Source organism: Macrobrachium rosenbergii, chromosome 4 (genome assembly GCF_040412425.1).
Source record: "Macrobrachium rosenbergii isolate ZJJX-2024 chromosome 4, ASM4041242v1, whole genome shotgun sequence".
Taxonomy (NCBI): Eukaryota; Metazoa; Arthropoda; class Malacostraca; order Decapoda; family Palaemonidae; genus Macrobrachium; species Macrobrachium rosenbergii.
The window spans coordinates 11,130,001-11,147,500 of record NC_089744.1 but is presented as its reverse complement, the minus strand read 5'-3'; the positions used below and the strand labels follow the sequence as shown (position 1 = coordinate 11,147,500).

The 17,500-nt window shown below is 36.4% G+C and overlaps 1 protein-coding gene and 1 long non-coding RNA gene across 2 annotated transcripts in view; both read left to right on the top strand.

The window, feature by feature from the left end:
• Nucleotides 1–7,738, top strand: part of LOC136830532 (junctional adhesion molecule B-like) — a 651,645-nt gene extending 643,907 nt beyond the window's left edge. The window contains exon 7 of the mRNA XM_067090050.1: nt 5,462–7,738. Within this exon, the coding sequence (XP_066946151.1) occupies nt 5,462–5,580 (119 nt within the window). The 3' untranslated portion in view covers nt 5,581–7,738. The remainder of the gene's footprint in view (nt 1–5,461) is intronic.
• Nucleotides 7,739–12,814: 5,076 nt separating this feature from the next.
• The window catches only part of LOC136830528 (uncharacterized), a 657,803-nt gene continuing 653,117 nt past the window's right edge, over nt 12,815–17,500 (top strand). Inside the window, exon 1 of the long non-coding RNA XR_010850647.1 lies at nt 12,815–13,790. This is a non-coding gene — a long non-coding RNA (uncharacterized lncRNA). The remainder of the gene's footprint in view (nt 13,791–17,500) is intronic.

Below are 17,500 nucleotides of genomic sequence, written 5' to 3'. Positions count from 1 at the left end.
TAGAGAGCTGTGCATGTTTATGGAGAAGCAATGGCTGGGGAATATAGCTCTACTTTTAATAGACAACAACAGCCGTGTTGATTGAATTAAAGGCGAGTGAAAATGTGGCGCAAACTTTTCAATTAATTCATGAATATAAAGAAGGAAAGATAATCTTATTAGTAATCGAAACCCTTTGTGCAAATCTCCTTCGAAAAAATGGAAAATTAGTTGAGAAGGTTGTTCATTTCAGAACCAGTGAGGTGTTAAACATTCTCTCTCTCTCTCTCTCTCTCTCTCTCTCTCTCTCTCTCTCTCTCTCTCTCTCTCTCTCTCTCTCTCTCCACGTATATATGTTTAAACCCAGCACCCTTTTCCCTGGAAATGAATGGCACTAGGAGGTGTTAGAATTGCAGTTCTCAACAACTGTCTGTTGACGAGGGTGCTAGCCTCATGTCAGATTCTTAACTCAGGCTGCTACCACCACAGTCATCTGTCTGCCAAGAAATTAATTCACATCTTGTGTCAACACAGGCTCGATGTATTTTAACAGAGCGTACCGATCAGGACTTCCTCGCCCTTGATTTCAGTATCATCTCTTGCATGCGTGTCAAAGAACTCTACCGATCACACCATGAGCCTTGAATGGGCTCTAACTTGCCCTTATGCGCCTAAGGCTCTATGGAAAGAAGAAAAAATTCTTGGGGCTGTTGGCGAAAAAAGAAAGGTTGGGATAGGCGGAAAAAAAAAAAGAAGCAACAAGGCAATTCTAAATCTTTGCAGTAGAGGGAAAGATATAATCACTTCCTCGTAAAGCCGGGTGGGAAAAGAGAACCTGTCCCGGAGGTAGTCATATTGTCTTAGTTTCAAGATCCCTATTCAGAAATGAGCTCTTAAGAGGAAGCCAAAGCAATTTAAGATTGGGTGCAAACACCAGAAGAGTCCTTGGAGGCAAACGAAGAGGAAATCTGAAATATCAAGTCTGCCAGCAGAAGAGTTAGACAAGAGACGGTCCTTCAAGTAGAGAAGAAAAAGAATTGTTGAGAAGGTGGAACTCGAGAGACGCCCCTGGAAATTGAAAGGAAGTAGATGTTGAGCCGTCATCGTTAAAAGATATGGAACTTGGGTTGAAAGGTTGAAATTCACAGTGCAGAGATGAAAGTCGTTATGTTTTTTCATTTTTCTTTTTTAGGTGTATATACAAATACACTGCAAACTATCTGTCATATAATATCTGATGACAGAAAATCTCATTGTAAATAATTGCTTTAAACGATTTCTGAGCTTAAACACTCTTTAATCCTATTCACATGCATAATTTTGTCAGTTTGCAATCTTTGGTATATATATTAAGAGACCAACATTAGAAAGTTACGCATAAATTTGGGGAAGAGAAAAGAGATTCCCATCTCGATTCCCATCTCGACCCAGACAGGCATAAATGGGAATGATTTACAAATGCCCAGAATTCGAGCTCATATTTTCTACGAATTTCTCATCCGTTTCCTGAGGCTTGGGGGCATCATTCTTGGTCTTACTCTAACAACCTTTTTAGCTTCAAAAATAATCAAGGAATTCATTTTTAATAAACCTTTCATCTCTTTTCCAGGGAATAAGCTTGTTTTATGCCTGGTGTGGTCGCCTCTGTCATTTCATTCAAGAATGAAACAAATTTTATGTTTTTGTTTAAAATGGTCTCGTAATTTTACCTGACAATTTTGAGTGTTATTGGGCGAAAGTAATGTCCGTTCTTATTTGGTTCGGGAGGCGTTGTGTTATACAACATGTGCATCTATCTTTTGACTTTTCATGATGTTATGTTTGCGTCCTTTTGAATTCAGATTCGTTTCATTGTGATGTGGCTGCAACGACGACATAATTACTCCTAAGCGTTTCTTAAGATGGATTTATTTCTGTGTGCAAGTAGTCACGGCAAGTAACTACGTGCATACAGTTGCGTAGTTGGCCCTTCATTTTTTAGGTCGTCGTGCTTTAATGAGAGGCGGGGTATAGAATATGAATTACAAACAGGTTCAACCTGTGGGCTGACGAACCCCCAACGATGGATTAACGACTAGGTACATTAATGCACTGCCTCGGTCAACAGAGGCAAACTGGATTTTCGAGAAACGTCTGCATATCGTTCGCAACTCGAAGGGTTCAGAGGTCGGCGGTTGGTCCTTCAGCTGGAATGGTTTCGCCTCTGGTAAAAGGATTACCTCGTCGAGGCCCTCCCGTTTTCATTGTATGCATTTTTCAGAAGCAAAGTACACTTACGTCTGGAGTTTTTTTATATATCTTTCCGCCTCAAGCTGCGACGCTCAACAGTCGCCTAACAAGAAAGAGGGAAATTAATACAATGAATTATTTCCGGTAAAATGTCCGTTTAACAGAAAATACAATGAATATCAATTCTCCCAGCTCACCCCCCCCCAAAAAAAAAAATCTGTTCGTGAATGACAGGTAAAAATTCGAGCAAAGTAGATTTACAGAATACTACCTTTTTATTACCATATACACGCGCCGTACAGATTTCGCTACAGATTCTTTAATAATGGATGAACAAGCGTCCATTGCCATGCTTGATGCGAAACTTGTTACGCCAGTGTCTGCATGACAGACTTTACTTAACATAAAGAAAAATAACCCTTAAATACAAAAATTTGCGCCTGGTTTGTAGAACAAAGACATAATTGCATTCCCGAAATCAGGTTATTTGATAAGAAAAACATTAAGTAGCCATTAAACATCATGATTCCTGGAGAGGAGAGAGAAACTGAAGGAAGGGCGGACTCTGATAATGGAGTTTAGCAAATGACTAAGAAAAAACGAATTAGAGGAACCAAATTAGACAGAGGCGGAGACAAAGGAAAGCATAATTAGCTTGGAAGATCCCTCCTGGGGAACCACCTATTGCACTGCACCCCTCACTTTCTCATTCCTCCGACGAAGTTTCTCTTATTTACTCCCGGAGAGAAACCTGAAAAAAAACGAGGAAAAGAAACTGCGAAACTAAGGAAACGGCGTTAGGGACGTCGTTACTTAATGCTGCTGATCTCGGGACGCGATTTAATGATGTAACTGCATTTTCGCTTCTTTTATATACGTATGTCGACAGCACGGCACATTGACCTACTTGTGAAGTAACGGTTAAAGGAAGGAATAACAGCTTCCAACCCCTAAAGAAACAACAGCCCCGCTTTTCAAAACTGGGAAGGTTATGGGAACCAGGTTGAGTTTCAAAGTGGCACTGAATTGTTTATGAAGCTGTAGTTATTGCATTAAGGCTTATCGGTACCGCCAAGGGTGAACGCAAGTGATTTGGGAACGTACTGTTCCAAACTAGGTCACAAGTTATTGAAAGGTAAACTGTAAAATGAGAATTTGGACCCTGACACTGTTCTTATGGAGAGTCGATACTTTCCTCCCGGGCACCCGATCCCGCGTCCATTGAACGCCTCATGACGTTGAAAGTTGCCAAGTATGTTTTAATCAAGCATGAAGAATGCGTAAGCTTGTCGCCCAAGTTTAGTTCAGCACCTGTTTATAAAGTATTTATATGGGTGATCCTTCTTCACGCTTCAGGCAAAAGTTATAATTAGGTGTTTTGCAAAGTTTACGGTGAAGTCAAGTATACGAGGCAGTACCGATATATTTACAGTAAACAACAGCAGTGTAACCTTTTGTCCTTTATCCTACATAAATCTTAAATAAATGACAAGATAAGCGAATGTGATTCCCTTCTCGGCTTACTCTTTTAACTCTATGTTAATCGCATCGACATATTTTCTCCCCACAAATAAACCCTGATGAATGAAAGAATTATGTAATCCAATTATCATTACCTTTGTAATTAACATTTTTGTTGGTATTTTTTTTCTTGGAGATAAACCTCTATTTTAGACAATTATATAATCTATATATATATATATATATATATATATATATATATATATATATATATATATATATATATATATATATATATATATATATATATATATATGTATGTATATATATATATATATATATATATATATATATATATATATATATATATATATATATATATATATATATATATATATATATATATATATATATATATATATATATATATATATATATATATATAATGCTTTATAATGCTTTTAGCCCCATGACCATCTCCCCTGGTTACGACCTGCCAGTCATTTAACTACCAAGTACATAATTAATTGCTTATCAACAGAGTTACAGTGAGAATCACGAACATTTTCCAAAAAAAAGACTCGCTTCCAACTCGAACCCGGACGCTGTTGGCCTAGCGTTCAACTCTCCGACTGGCCAATGAAGAATTAGAGAAATTTATTTCTGATGATAGAAATTGATTTCTCGTCATAATGTGGTTCGGATTCCACAGTAAGCTGTAGGTCCCGTTGCTAGGTAACCAGTTGGTTCTTAGCCACGTAAAATAAATCTAATCTTTCGGGCCAGCCCTAGGAGAGCTGTTAATCAGCTCAGTGGTCTGGTTAACCTAAGGTATACTTAACTCGAACCCGGAATTGCTTGCTGACTCTTTGCGGATTTGATTAAGAAAAGATTTGTGCACTTTATACAATATTACTGAAGTGTCGGCGGTGTAATGAAATATGATTAACCTAAATATCTTTCGCATTGGATGTACTGTTTACCATTCTTACTTTTTACAAGAATGAACTGCAAATGAGCGACTGCTAAACTGACGGGCAAATGTTGACCCAATCTCTTTCGCAGCGGCGCCAACAAAGGTCAAACACGAAAAGTTGAGACAACAAACGCAAAACTTAAGATTGGAATAAACGAGCGCAAGAAAGGGTCTGCATCTTGCAGCCATTGGAAAACAGAGAACAGATGGCGCGTTTTTAGAAGCAACCGTAAACTTGAATCCGGAGTCTCCGTCCATAAAAATTCTAATTTCTGGTGTTTGCTGGCAACATAATTCCCTCCGAGAGAGCCTCGTATCGTAGCAAATACTCTCAGTATTTCCTCCTCCTGATATCTGTTCCCCAAGGAGTCACATTTCTGGTTTAAATTTTCCTTCGGGTCACAGTTTTGTGTAGAATTCCTTTTGAGTCACATTTTTATTTTTTTTATGTAACAGTCTCTTGCAAAAGAGGTTTGGGAAATTCGTTTCGGGTAACGAATGTTATTGCGGTATATTGTAAAACCTCATATAGTGATTTTGAAGACCTCCCTATTTATAATTAATGATAAACTGTCATTAGATTGGGAGATTTATTACATTTAAATCAAACGTAATTGTAAAACAATACTATAAAGAAAATGTTTCTGCCTGAATATATTTTAAAGAATATTTTTCGGTTATTTAGAATAATGGTGTGAACTTGAATGAGAGAGAGAGAGAGAGAGAGAGAGAGAGAGTTTTTAACTATTCTAAATACATGAAAAACATTTTTACCTTGTCATTACACCCTAATACCATTTTCCATTTCCTTCTCAGGCAACAAGATAGCAGCCATACAGCCTCGAGCCGTGGATGGCGCGCTCTCCCACAGAGCCTCCGTAGGCCTCCTGACCACAGGCCTATTGTTGGCCTGGTGCCTCGTCAGCATTCACTGAGGAGACCCATCGCCCCCGGAGGTGATACGACGGAGAGAAAAACTCTTTTCAACTTTTTCTTTCTTTCTTTCTATCTTTCATAGGCGCTCTAGAAGGCTTCTCGGTAGAGGAGTCCTTCGAGTCATACTCGAAACTCATATGAATACCGTGAAGGAGACTCCACCCATATACGTTATGGCTGTAATGGTCAAGTTTCAAGTTCCTCTCTCTCTCTCTCTCTCTCTCTCTCTCTCTCTCTCTCTCTCTCTCTCTCTCTCTCTCTCTCTCTCTCTCTCTCTCTCTTCCTCTCCTTATATTCTAGTGAAAGCCGTTTTATATTTTAGCCCACTCTTCAAAATGAAAGCCCGCTCTCTTTTTCTCTCTCTTGCTCCATCTCCCTCTCTCTTTTTATTGTGTCCTATACAGGAATATCATAATTAAAAGGGTTCTTCAATGGGACGTTCTATTCCAGAGGTACCGGATGTCAAAATGGAATAGACCTGTATCCCTCTCGTTCCCGCTGAAAGAGGAAAGTGAGGAGCATTTACTGAAAGGAAGTTCTTCAGAAATAGACTCTTAATCGATTCGTGTTCTCATCAGTTTAGAACGAAAAAGATAAAAATGAAAGGTGTATTTTGAATAAGCAATACGAACGACACTCCAGGGGATTTTTTTTAATCACTGAGACTGTAAAAATATATATATATCTATATATTTTAAGCGGCGTAGTGAGAGAAGCAGATGTTTATGTCACTTTAACCCTAATGATAATTTTAAGTCATTGTTTTTCATAATAAATAGAACTTTTGGGTCACAGCCTTGTCGAGTGAACACGTATACGTCGAACTCGCATTCGAAAAAGAAAGTCGAATCCCGAAAGTGAACGAAGGAAAGACTCGATCGACGGCTTTCGCGTCGTCGAAGCTTCAGGCAGACTTTCTCCTGTGGAAAGTGCAAATTTGATGTTTTACCAGTCACGCTAGAGGTAGAAAATAAAAACAAAAAAAAAACAAATTTCAAAGTGTAGCTGTTTTACGTGTTTTTTTTTCCGTATGGCCGCTGGTGGTTAAAAATAAATATTGTGTTAAAGGAGTGAAATATATGAAAAAAGAGTCTGGCATAATATAAATATAGTAATACTCTGTCTCCCTTAAATGCTCGTGGACTCTCCCGATAACTAGCGAGTGACAAGCAGAAAACCGACCACTTAGCGAAAGTTCTTCGTGTGAAAGACACGTGGTACGTTTCTTACGGCAGCGGTACGTAACGTTCATCAAGTGTCACCTTATCAGTAACTTTTGGACGTGGTTGACCCATTAGAAATAGTGCACAACTGAACTTCCTGTTGTTCGAGAACGGGGAAACTACCAGGAAGGCGTTTTTGTGATTTGTAGACTTTGAGCAAACGGTTTTGGTTTTTATAACTTTTTTTTTTTTAGGTTTTTATTTTTTGTTTATATTCCGTTTTCAGGTTATAGGCGTTTTCTAGTAAGTGAAAATAATTTTTCCCCACTTGTAATACCTTTCCTGTCTCATTTATTTTTTGGAAGATATTTTCTCATCAACAAATGGAATGTTACTGATGTCCGCTAACATTCTTTAATATTTCGCTGGGTTCATAGTATTTTTCACAAGCGAGGACGAAACATCAGCATTTTTTACGCATGTTTTGTTAACAACGTATTGAAACTGAAACAGGTTTCCACCTATTAGATGAGTTTCACTTTGATGCATTTCATAGTGGTTTCGAGGCTACACAAGTAACCAGGTCTTCATTACCCTGTATCAGCATCTACAGTTCTTCATAATTCTGTATACATCATCTCCTCTACTCTTATGGAACAATTCCTTATGATTTTGCCGACTGGAATGCTTAAATGTTACTATGTAATCGCCATGTGGAAATGAAATCTTCAGATAATCAAATACGTGAGGTATGGAGAGGATAGTTACGTCGAACACTAACCATTTCACTATGAAAAAACAGAATAAAAACTTTTATGTAATGTTTATAAATATTAATCATGTCAAGCTAGAAACGTGTTGACATACAAACACGATAATGTATAAACATGGTTGAATACAAGCAAAATAATAACATGAACAAGTAAATGTAGAAACATGCACTCACAGCGTTGAGTATCATCAACTTATTCCAAAGTTTAATGTCTACTGTACAGAGAAGAAGAAGAAGAAGAAGAAGTTATGTTAAACGTAGTGTATTCATGTGTCTACGAGTGCCGGAGTGCCATCAGGGCTCCGGGTGTCATAGAAGCTGAATTGATGAGAAGTTAAGATTCCTTTCGCGTAAATCACTTGTGAATATTCATTGTTGTCAAGAATCCATGGAATGTGATCCAAGAAAGGTAGTCGTTTCTGAGTGAACAAAACGTGTGGGCTCATAGCAAAATACAGTAGAATGTAAAGTTATATGGTAAGTTTCCGGCCAGCTCAACTACATAATAGTAATAATAAGATAATATTCATAACAATAATAATATTTTCAGCACCGTTATTACGGCGAAAGAGATGCTGTCTATATTATCACATCCCCTAATTTGCTATACATGTGAATAACCTGTTAAGGGACCTAATTGTATTACGTGTGGTCGATGTAAGGCAAAATTTTATTGTAGGTTTCTCTCTCTCTCTCTCTCTCTCTCTCTCTCTCTCTCTCTCTCTCTCTCTCTCTCTCTCTCTCTCTCTCTTAATAAATCTCACGCTGATTTGGTTAACGCTCTCGACTGTAAAATTGTGGCACGTGATAGGCCCCGATTCTTCGTGTTTTCAAAGGCTGGTTGACCCTCAGGTCCGATATTATTTAGCGAGAAAACAAATACTTCGAAGGAATTAGTTTCATCATTTAGTAATTCGCTAGGTCATTTTCATCCATGGTCTTGTATGTAGGTGATTTAACGTTATCGTTAGCTATTGTAAGGACATTATTCTTTAACCATCCTCAGTTCTTTCTTGTCTTGAATTTTCAGGATCATCAGTTCTTTTCCACCCTTCGGATATTGTGTCAAATTGTTCTCGTCTTCAAAGAAGTCGTTTTTCATTAGTACACTTCATAGAATTAAAGGACATTTTCATTGATCTTTCTCCCCATTAGCAAAGGGTTTGGAAGTTTTAACGACAATCAAAAAGATATATAAATAAATTTCTTTTTCGCAAAGGAAATAAAATTGGATAAATTGGACCACTTTCTTCACTAGGATGCAGATGGGAAAAATGAAGAAATAGCACATTTTCGTTGAGTGAGGTGCTGAACGAAATCGATGCTTTATTCGCACTAACAGAATACGATATGAAGCAACAGGTTTGATTTTACGTCAGTTTCCTCTTGAAAAACCCCTTGAAATCACCACCGTAAGGAACTGATATTTTTGTAATTATACGAAATTATTTCCATAAATATGCACTTGAGACTTCCCAAACAACATTATATATATATATATATATATATATATATATATATATATATATATATATATATATATATATATATATATATATATATATACACACACACACACACAGTATATATAATGTATGCCAATATGTGTCATGTCAGAGAGCTGAAGATTGCCCCGAGAGTTGAGATTGGGTCGATGACGTTCAAAATTCATCCTAGACCTTGGTTTTTTTTTTTTTTTTTTGTAAACTCGGCTATTTCGTGCACTGGCATAAATTGTACTTTCAGATATCTGTGACCGAAATTTTGTGTTTGGAATATTTTCTTCTATTTTACACAATTTTCACTATTGCCTTATGGCGTTCCCTTGCAATTTACTCTGTCATCTTCCTTTCTGAGAATTTTTTTTGATAGTAATAGTTTATATTTTTATTGCCGCCTTTACACCGTTATTATATTTATAACAAAACTCTTTCTATTTTGTCATTTTTGTAATACATCCATTCTGCTTTTTCTCTCCTTAAATCCATCATACCGTCATACATTTTATGTCAACCCGATCCGAGTGCTCTGCTTGCTAAATTTGCCTCTCGACTATCAAAAGAATTCAGTAGCTGCTCCAAACACTCACTTTAGAAAAGCTAAATTGAATTTTCCTTTTCGCAAAATATTTCTCTCCGAACCTTTTATCCCAGTATTTATTTTGTCATTTTGAAATCTTTTCAGGCCTTGCTTTCAAGTCATAACAGAGTATCTCTCTCTCTCTCTCTCTCTCTCTCTCTCTCTCTCTCTCTCTCTCTCTCTCTCTCTCTCTCTCTCTCTCTCTCTGCATCTATGCATATATACATACATACACAAACATTTATATATATATATATATATATATATATATATATATATATATATATATATATATATATATATATATATATATATATATATATATATATACACGTGCATCGTGTGTGTCTGTTCATGTATTTTATTAACGAAATCCTCTCTCTCGGCACGGCTTCCCCACAACAGCCGGAATTTCCTGGGCCATTTGCTTTCTTATTTTCATTCCCATTTATTTTTATCGCGGTCTCCTACTCTCCCGATAGACTTTCGCGGAAGGGAAACTGGTTTCCACTCGAAGAGAGATTGAAGGAAATTCAACTGCAGAAGTGGTAACGGTTTCTATTTCTTTTAAAGTTGACAGAACGTTCTGGCACTCTTTGGTTCATTATTCAATTGGCCTCACTGATTATGTTTACATGAGGTCGTGCGCAGGGGAGGTTCGGGTCGGGTTGCGCCTTTGTTGCGGCTCCGGAGGATGTAAATGTTTACACAGGCAGACGCGCATACAGTCACCGAGACGCACACACGCACGCTCACACACACACACACACACACACACATATATATATATATATATATATATATATATATATATATATATATATATATATATATATATATATATATATATGCAGTCATATACGTGCATTTTTATCTGGTTCGAAAAAATAATATCGGCGGTTTCGCGCAAAATGTCACACGAGAATAATGTCATTAATTGGTCACTGACGCAATTTCAATTTCCATCGCAATGCAGATTCCTTTTGGTAACGGACAATAAAAGGAAGTGGCTGAATCTGTCTCTTACAAAATAAGATCATTTATAAACATAAAGTGTCTGAAATATCTGGCAATGTCATTCAGGTCCACTTTCATTTCAAGAATACCCATGATACGATAGAGTTTATGATAAAACTTAATTAAAATATCTACTATGCTAAGTAACCTGGAGAATGTTTTAATGAGATCTATAATGAGAAGGAAAAGGTTACGGTATACCAGTTGCAGACTTGCTAAAATAAACACCACATCGTTTAGGGTAATTTCACTAATGGCGAAATAGACTGAAAAAAAAATTATACTGTAAAAAGTGCAGCGACTGTTTTTGTATATCCATTTTTCATCTCATTAAAAAATGACCATGCAGTTTTAAAAAAATGCAATACGTATGATATTGTAACGATTCAATAGCAGATTAACTTCCAGAACAGTCAGTTTTAGTGCTTGAAGGGGAAGTCATGGAAAAGATCGTTCATATTCTATTCACTATTTCTTTTCACTTTCGGATTGTGTCATGAGAGTGAGAGTGAGATAGGAAGAGAAAGATTAGAATGTCTTAGCATATTAGGATGTTATTTTGAAGGAAATTTTGTGAGTACATATATTGTGCATGCCTATGTATATGTAAATGACTTGGATGTCAGTATGATTTATATCCTCAGTGTTTGAATGAAGATATGCGTGTAATTGCGAATGGATGACTTCACTTACGATAAACTAGATGTATACATTCAATGTATGTATGTATACATTTGAATGTATGTATACATTTGAATGTATGTATACATTTTGAATGTATACATACATTCAACTTTGTTTGCATGCTTTTCTGTATACAGCAGTATATGATAGTTTGTGTACTACTTTATATAAATATATACAATTTTTTACAAATGTGTCTGTATTCAGTATGCATAAATTTTGCATGTACGTATGTATGAAAGATTGTGTGTATGCATATAACAGTTATATATACATATATACAGTATATATATGTATGCATATATATTATATATGTGTGTATAATGTGTATATGTATACATATATTATAATGTGTATAAGTTTTTAATACATATGTAATTATGAATACATTTATATTCTTCCCGAGAAGCTGAAACAACTGTGTTTAATAGTAAACAAACGTTATCTCTGGAGGATAAATCTGCATTTTTTTATATAGAACTTGGACACTTGATTGCACAAACAAAACATACTTTTAGGGCAAAGTGAAACTCCCAAAAAAATGACAGTTTAGAATCGGGTGTTGTCAAGTGTCTCGCAGGGTGTGTCTAGTGACTGAGTGACTAGTGACTGAATTCTCTCTCTCTCTCTCTCTCTCTCTCTCTCTCTCTCTCTCTCTCTCTCTCTCTCTCTCTCTGTGCTTTTATACCTCTGGTTTTCTTTATCTTTTATGAACATAGAAGTAGGTTTATTATTCTTACTCCACGTCCTGGTGTTTCGATGTAATTGGCAAAATTTTTTCTTTTATCAGAGCGACTATAGAAGTTTCATTTCTTGGGCCTAGAATTTGCTTTATTATTTGTAAATTGTTATTTTTGTAAAATATATTGTCTCATAATAAGCTGGTGTGTTTTAATAACCTTTAAATAACTTGTGTTTTATTGAATTTGAAGTATCGATGATGAGATTAATTTACAAACGTGGTTTTTGAAGTGAGGTTTTCTACTAACGCTACAGTTGGCACATAAAAATGTAAAGACCGGTTAGTTCAAAGGAATGCATAAGTAAATTGGTAAGTATGTTGCCATTCTCTCTCTCTCTCTCTCTCTCTCTCTCTCTCTCTCTCTCTCTCTCTCTCTCTCTAATTGATGGACGAGGAAACCATATGCATTCTTAAAAGAACTTTTTGGACATTTAAATATTTACTCTCTCTCTCTCTCTCTCTCTCTCTCTCTCTCTCTCTCTCTCTCTCTCTCTCTCTCTCTCTCTCTAATTGATGGACGAGGAAACCATATGCATTCTTAAAAGAACTTTTTAGACATTTAAATATTTACACACGAATTTTAGTGTGAAGATTTCTTAATGCAAATCATTTTATATACAAATGTGGAAGTGCAATGTATATTGTTAATAAAAAGTTGCGATGTAGGAAAAACTTTTCCAAAAAAGTTTTGACACGCATATGGCAGCAGCGTACACTGTTTTCAGTGCTCTGACAACTCCCCAAGTTCCACAACGGTGTGCGACTACTCTGTTCAGTACTCAGTAGTTCCTGTACATTCTTGGTGTAGTGTTGTGCTTTCGGGGACTTGTTTTGTTCCGTTTTTTCCTTTTGTGGATACCTTGAAGCGATGAAAATCTCATGAGTCTTATATGTTAAAAAGGAAGTAAGTTTGCTTTAACGAGGTTGGATACCAAGCAAATTCAAAAAGCCTGAAATGGTAAAAAAAATCACAACACCCTGGCTTTCTCAGTTTGCTTCAACTTAGTGGTAGTGTATAGGCCTAGGCCATATTTTGAAAACTTAATGACTTTTATATGGCTGGCAATATAGAAGCTTTTAAACAACAAGACATTTAGTAGCCATAGTAATTACTAATATACGACCCGGAGGCCTTCATCCATGATAAAGTAGTTCATGAAGGATAAGGACTGCCAACTATCGTCAGGGATGAGGCAGTCATCCAATATTAAAGTGATAAGGAGGCAGTTAGTATCCTACCCGTGGCACCCTCACTACAAGAGGTAAAGGTTAGTCTAAGAATCCGAAATTGCAGTGGCATTAGAATGTAACCAGTGCGTTGCTACATTCGAAAGGCACAATGAACAAACTCATATTACGAAGTTTTGAATGTAATATTTTTAAAATCCCATACAAAGTTATTTTCATAATTTATTATGGAAGAGCTACTTTCCCCTAGAGCAAAGCCTGTGAAGCAGACTTTAAGATTTTTGGATATCGTAAATGGAAGACTAGATACGTTATAAAATAAAATAAACCTTTCATAAACTGTTGCACATTTAAGACGATGCTTGAGGGACAAAGGCACATAGTTACGGAGCCGAGTTATTCAGGTCAAGAGGGGATTATTATCCAGAATTTAGACTAAAAGAAGTAGGTTAAGTCAAATGTAAGATAAAACCGGTTGATCAGTGAATCAAACTGGTACTAGGACATCAACGGTCACTGGAAGTTATGAAGAACGAAAGCTTGTGTCAACAGTTAGTCACTATGGTAAGCCACATTCTACTGTTTTGTTTTATTATTTTATTATCATGTCCTCTGTTGGTAGCCGTTATTCGGACGTTGCGGTAAGTCGATAGCCTACTGCAGGTCTGCAGCCCCCGCGTTTTCACATGTTTGTTTATGGGGGTTGTTTATGAAGGCTCGCCCATCGGCCCTCGATTAGTTAATTCAGACAGGAACCTTTATTTTACTATAATTTGTAATTTTTTAAATGTTGCCTTCAAACTTAGGCTATAATCCGGTACACACGTAAAATATTTTTACTACTAGTTCATGTGATTATGGCGAATTTCACACTGGTTTCTTTCGGTACTACTTGGTTAACCAATTAACCATCCTTTCCTACGTCTAAGAGTAATGTGACCGCAGGGGCAGTCTGGGATTTCTTTTGTGGGTATAATAAATAGTAGTGAGATATATACAGGGATAACCTGGAGTATTTTACTAGATTAGGTGGGTTGATGATGGTTTTGCTACTTTTCTGGAACCTACCTAACCTAGTCGGACATGCCACCATTAAATACAGAATGAAGTATAGTACATGGATGCAACCTAACTAAACTTACCTAACCAACGCTAACCTTACCCAGCTTATATTTTATTTTACATGTCTTGGGGTAGTGGTACGGGTGTGAAACTGGATCCTAGGCTAGGTATCTTTGGCAGTTAATCAGAAACGATATTTAGTTAGATACTTTAAATGTCAACAAATGAAATAGGCAACTAATGCCCAACCCACCCACCCAAACCCACCTAACCTGACAATGCCTAAGACATTGCTTTCGTACTGTGGTCCCTGCCTTTGTTTGATACAGGCTATAAGTGTTTTTAGTTCGATAACCAAATGTTGGTAACCGAAATAAATATCAAATCTGTCAAAACATCAAAACCCAATCTCTATTTAATAATGGATTTAAATGTTAATTACATCATAATTTTCCTGGATAGCTGTCTCCTCTTTGTCAACCATATTTTAATAGTTACGTCTTTCTTTATAGTTCATTGAGCAACTTATTAAACAGAGTTGCGTGATATCAAAAGTTTTGTCATTGGGTGACCCATTATTTTGATATAAAAAGTTATTTTTCCTATATCTCTATTAAATCTAAGCTCTACTAATCCTTGTTCATCTATGACACTGTTTGTAGTTACACTCAAAATTGTGTATTGTTTTAGGAATATATAACAGGTTTGTGTATAATTTTTTGGCTGTGATTGACTTCATAAAATTTTTAATTTTTCAAACATCCCGTCTCCCCTCATTCACTTGCTTTGCATTTTCTAGTTCTCTTAGAGAGAATATTGCTTATTTACTGTCCCGGTACATTATGATATTCCTAGGTAGCCAAATTCAATTTGGCAAGTTTTAATGCATCATAATGCCAGACCTATGTCGCTGTCCAAGTTCCCCAGCACGTTCATCCTTCTTGTGGCTAAATTTCTTGTACCTTTGGATTGGTATATGGTGTCTGTTGTAGATGTAGCTTTTACAGGGGCACATAATAATATCCGTATGCTTCAAAACCTGTTATAGCCCCTCGTATGATCATGCCCGTCCAGTTGTAGTTAAAAAAAAAGCCACCCCATCTTTTTCTCTAACTTGCAAATGGCACAGTTTAACAGATAGGTAGCCTACTTGTGTTTAACCACAGCCCACCATGGTTTTGTGACCATTAATGTATATTTATACAGCAAATTTCTTATCAGTTGTTACCATATTGTATTACCATACAAAATGTTTGTGTGCACTATTGACTTTGAGTAGATTTTACACTCACAGTACCATTTGCATAAGTCAGATAGGCTATTACAGCTGTATTTAAGAAAAAGGTAATGTTAATGTAACTCATTTGCATAAGTCAGATAGGCTATTACGGTTGTATTTAAGAAAAAGATAATGTTAATGAAACTGATATTTTACTTGCTGAATCCATTTATACTGCATTATCACGATGTCACATCATCATCATTATAAGTATAAAAAAATGATCATCCGCCATTTGCATTGAGTAATGTTTATGTTCTCAGAACGAGCTGATTGATCCTACTAGCGAAAGAATCATAAGAATAATTATTGGAATTATTATTTTTTAATGTAAAACAGGTATACAAAGTTAAACTAGCATACTTTATAAGTAAAATCTAGTAAAATCTATCAAAATTACACAACAGCTGTTTCCTGATTTGTTCTTTTACATTATACTTGATGATGTTTATGCCAGTTCTTTGGTAAGTGGTTTTCAATTATAAGAGATGGTTATGAGTTGTTATATATGCCATTATTTTGATTTGTTGTTTGAAAGCGTAATGTAATGCAATCTACCAAAAATTAAGTTCGTTCGGTAAGTGAAGACCATCATGGAAACTCTGCTTGTGTAAAACACTGTGATTTCATCTTAAGTACATGTGACATTTCTCAGTGACGACTGTCCCAAGCAAATTCATTTTAAGAACACCACTAAAGTCAAAAAATGCGCCGAAGTTTCTTTGGCGCAGTCGAGTTTTCTGTACAGCGTTTAATCAAGGCCACCGAAAATAGATCTATCTTTCGGTGGTCTTAGTATAATGTTGTATGGCCCGCGGCCCATGAAACTAACCATGGCCTGGTGGTTGCCTGGTCTATATCGTTGCCAGATGCACGGTTAAGGCTAACTTTAACCTTAAATAAAATAAAAAGTACTAAGGTTAGAGGGCTGTAATTTGGTATGTTTGATGATTGGAGGGTGGATGGTCAGCATAGCAATTTGCAGCCCTCTAGTCTCATTAGTTTTTAAGATCTGAGGGTGGTCATAAAAAGTGCGGATGGACAGACAAAGCCGGCACAATAGTTTTCTTTTACAGAAAACTAAAAGTGGTTGCTCTTTTTCTGTTTTGTTGGAATTAATGAATTTTCATTTCGTCTCATATCACGGAAGCTTTACTTGTATGCCTCTGCATGTGGCATTTCGTCGATGTTGACATTACCGTCTGTACATAGTGTATGTGTTCGTGTGTGTGTGAGTGTGTGTTTTTTTAGGGTAGAAGAAACTCTTTAGCCTTGGCAGGCAACTCTTATAGAAGGACACTCCGAAATCAAACCAGCGGATGGAAGTGACCCTTTATCCTTGGTAGGCAATCCTTCTAAGAGAAGATTACTCTGAATACAAACCTTGTTCTCCACCCATGGACTGTGCCATAGCCATTGTACTGTGGTCTTCCATGGTCTTGGGTTTGAGTTCCCTTGCTTGAGGGTACAATCAGGCATTTTTTTTTTTTACTTGTTTTTTCAAAGTGTGTAGGACAGGCTGATAGGGAAGCAAAAGTTGTTTGGTGGATTATATTAGTAAGTGTCATCTTCTTTATCTAATTTTTTCATACTAGGCTTTTCATAGTTTCTAAATCTATCCTGACTGGCCCCCCCCTCCACAAAAATTTTTCTGGCAAACCTGGCAGGTTTCTTACATGCAGTATATGATGCTGGCTCCACCTTATCGACTAGCTGCTTCCAGCATTTTTTGAATGCCATATGTTTAGGTTTATTTATACTTTTAATGTAATTTTTGTAAATAATCTAAATACTGTTGGTGCTGATTGCATTATTATTGTTTATTGTTCTGTTGGTTTTGTTATGTTGCTGTGGTTTTGAGGAGTCTATTTATTAGTGTTGCTACTAATTTTATGTTGTTTTGATTTGAAATATTTCGGGAGACACTGAGCTG